At 47.1% G+C, this 3,794-nt stretch overlaps 1 protein-coding gene across 1 annotated transcript; it reads left to right on the top strand.

Moving 5' to 3' along the window:
- Positions 1 to 773: 773 nt before the first annotated feature.
- On the top strand, positions 774 to 2,396 carry LOC120935713 (tigger transposable element-derived protein 1-like). Its single transcript, XM_040347772.1, has one exon. It carries the CDS (start codon positions 774 to 776, stop codon positions 2,394 to 2,396), a length of 1,623 nt encoding a protein of 540 aa, XP_040203706.1.
- Positions 2,397 to 3,794: the final 1,398 nt, after the last annotated feature.

The raw sequence follows: 3,794 nt of genomic DNA on the forward strand, positions 1-3,794 counted from the left end.
ATCGTGGAGAGAAGAAGACACACAGAAAGAAGTGTACTGCGAGTACTGTGCATACATTTCAAGGTATTTTTTGATTTTTGGTGTGCTTTTTAGCACATACAGTACTGTACTGTACTACAGTACTGTTCTTGCTGTTCTTGCTGTATTGTACAGTTCACTGGACACCCAATATGGCTCCCAAGAAGCATAGTGGAAAGAATAAAGTGCAGAGCAGCAATGAAGGTGACAAGAACAGCAATGCAGGTGACAATGTGCAAAGGGGAAATGCAAGTGACAATGTGCAAAGGGGAAATGCAAGTGACAATGTGCAAAGGGGAAATGCAAGTGACAATGTGCAAAGGGGAAATGCAGGTGACAAGAATGTGCAGCGCAATATGGCTCCCAAGAAGCATAGTGGAAAGACGAAAGTGCAGAGCAGCAATGAAGGTGACAAGAACAGCAATGCAGGTGACAATGTGCAAAGTGGAAATGCAAGTGACAATGTGCAAAGTGGAAATGCAAGTGACAATGTGCAAAGTGGAAATGCAAGTGACAATGTGCAAAGTGGAAATGCAAGTGACAATGTGCAAAGTGGAAATGCAAGTGACAATGTGCAAAGGGGAAATGCAGGTGACAAGAATGTGCAGCGCAAGCATGGGGGCAAAAAGAAAGTGCAGAGCAGTAGTAAAGGTGACAGCAAGGTTGTGAAGAAAATAACCATTGAGCTGAAGAAGGAAATTATAGAAAAGCATGACCGTGGTATTCGTGTGACTGATCTGGCCTCGGAGTACAAGATGGCAAAGTCAACAATCTCGACTATTCTGAAAAACAAAGCCGCCATCAAAGGAGCTGATGTTGCAAAAGGAGTAACAATGTTAACCAAGCAGAGGACGCAAGTGCTGGAAGAGGTGGAAAAACTTTTGCTTGTGTGGTTGAATGAGAAACAGCTGGCAGGTGATAGCGTTAGTGAAGCTATGATCTGTGAGAAAGCCAGGAAATTGCACAGTGATTTACTGCAAAGAAGCCCCTCTACAACTGCAGCAAGTGACGAATTTAAAGCCAGTAGGGGGTGGTTTGAAAAATTCCGCAGGAGAAGTGGCATCCACAGTGTGATTAGACATGGTGAGGCTTCCAGTTCTGACAAGGCCGCAGCAGAAGCCTACAAGTTAGACTTTGCGGAATTCATGAAGACAGAAGGATACGTCCCTCAACAAGTGTTCAACTGTGATGAAACAGGGCTCTTCTGGAAAAAAATGCCGAACAGAACCTATATCACGCAGGAGGAAAAGGCACTACCAGGGCACAAGCCCATGAAGGACAGATTGACCCTTTTGCTGTGTGCCAACGCAAGCGCCGATCTGAAAATTAAACCACTACTGGTGTACCATTCTCAGACCCCTCGTGCATTTAGGGAACAAAATGTGAACAAGGCCAGACTGCCCGTCATGTGGAGAGCCAATGCCAAAGCTTGGGTCACAAGGCAATTGTTTATGGAATGGCTGCACGAGGTGTTTGCACCCACCGTCAGAAAATATCTTTCTGATAACCAGCTGCCTGAAAGGTGCCTTCTTCTGATGGACAATGCCCCGGCACACCCTCCAGCCTTGGTGGATGATATGGATGCTGAGTATGACTTCATCAAGGTAAAGTTCCTCCCCCCCAACACAACACCACTTCTGCAGCCTATGGACCAGCAAGTCATCTGCAACTTCAAGAAGCTGTACACAAAGGCGCTCTTCACTAGGTGTTTTAATGTCACTGAAGAGACGTCCTTGACTTTGAAAGACTTCTGGAAGAAACATTTCAATGTTGCCCACTGCATTAACCTCATTGACAAAGCCTGGGAAGAGGTCACTCCCCGAACCCTAAATTCAGCCTGGAGGAAACTGTGGCCAGAATGTGTCGCTGAACGTGAACATGACATTGAAGTGCCTGATGCTGAGGTAGTGGAGGAAATTGTGTCCATGGGCAAGAGTATGGGTCTGGACGTTGATGGTGCTGATGTGGAAGAGCTTGTTGAGGAACATAGGGAGGAGCTGACCACGGAAGAACTTTCTGAACTCCACAGTGAGCAGCAGAAGGCACTTCTTGAGGAGCATTCCACTGAGGAAGAGGAAGAAAGGGAGGAGGTTAGCAGTGATGCCATAAAATCCATTATGCAAAAATGGAATGAGTGCCATGATTTTTTTGAAAAGCACCACCCCAACATAACTGTCGTGAACAGAGTGTTAAATCTCATGAATGATAATGTGGTCTCTCATTTCCGGAGGGTTATGCAGCGCAGGAAGAGACAAGTGACATTGGACAGATTTTTCAGCAAAACTGAGCCTGCAGCTAGGAGACAAAGGAGAGAGGAAACCCCTGAAGGAGATCCCCCTGATGTCCTTATGGAGGGGGACTCTCCCTCCAAACAATAACTGCCTCCCACCTGCCTCCCACCTGCCTTCCTCCATGCCAGAAGTCATCACAAGCAAGGTTAGTGTCCTCTCTTTATACATTACTATACTGTACTAATGTGTATTGTAATTTTTGTGCTTCAAAAACCCCCAAAAAAAGGTCAGCACGGATTAACCGGATTTACATTGAACCCTATGGGAAAATGTGCCTCGGTTCGCGACCAATTCGGTTCGCGACCAGAGTCAGTTCACGAATTAAGTTCGTGAACCGAGGTATCACTGTATAAGCTGTGTGTGATATAACATTAAAGTCTGTGTTGTTCAAGCAGTAAGCTGGTCTCATGTGTGGCTTTCTGGGCGATTCCAGGGATATCCCTCCTCGTGGAATATTGGGGTGATTTTCGTTATGGGAAGAAGGGAACGTTGACGGGGATATCATACCGATACCGTCACAATTGGTTGGTAGCAGTGGGATTTTTCCCTTCTATTCCCCTTCACACCCGGATTCCAAGCAGACACTGGAAGAACTACTGGAAGTTCGTGGAAGGATTGCTAGCAACAAAACCAAGCGGGTCATCATAGCGGAATCAATGGAGATAGACCAGGAGGACGGGATTGCAGCAACGCCAGCAGTACAAGAGATGGAGACACCAGTGATTCAGGAGGAGGAATCGCCAGCCAACAAGCTAATGAGAGAGAAGCTAGCGTGGTTCGGCCCAAACCCAACGCCAGATGTGGTACTGAAAGTGATGGACCTGTTAGCGAAGGAGGCTAAAGAAATAAGAGACGCGGAGCTACAGAAGGATAAACAAATAAGGGACGCAGAACTACAGTTAAAACTGGCAGCAGTCCAACAAGCAGCCGCACATTCTCCAAACAGTGAGTACAGCACAGCAGACGCAAGGAAGATTCCGTTTAGCGCTTTTAAAGCTTTTGATGAAAAGGACTGTGAGATTGATAACTTCCTGGCGGATTTTGAGCGACAATGTAACCTGCACCGAATAGCTAGAGGAGACTGGGTTGCAATATTGTCAGGCAAACTGTCAGGCAAAGCTTCTGATGCTTTCCGGACCGTGCCAGATCAGGATATTCATAGCTACGCCCGGGTTAAAGAAGTGCTCCTGGCTCGTTATGCAGTAACCCCAGAGTCCCACCGACAGAAGTTCAGGGACTCACGCAAAACCACGAAAGACTCTTATGCGGAATGGGCATGCCAATTGTCCCGGTCGGCCTCTAACTGGGCTAACAGCAGCCAGGCCACCACCGCAGAGGACATTTTGCAACTAATGCTCCTGGAGCAATTTTACAATCACATCCAGACGGACGTCAAAGATTGGGTGAGAGATCGCAGGCCCATGACTCTACCAGAGGCCGCGAAGTTGGCGGATGAATATGCAGATACTCGCAAGACGAACCAGG

Source organism: Rana temporaria, chromosome 4 (genome assembly GCF_905171775.1).
Source record: "Rana temporaria chromosome 4, aRanTem1.1, whole genome shotgun sequence".
Lineage (NCBI taxonomy): Eukaryota > Metazoa > Chordata > Amphibia > Anura > Ranidae > Rana > Rana temporaria.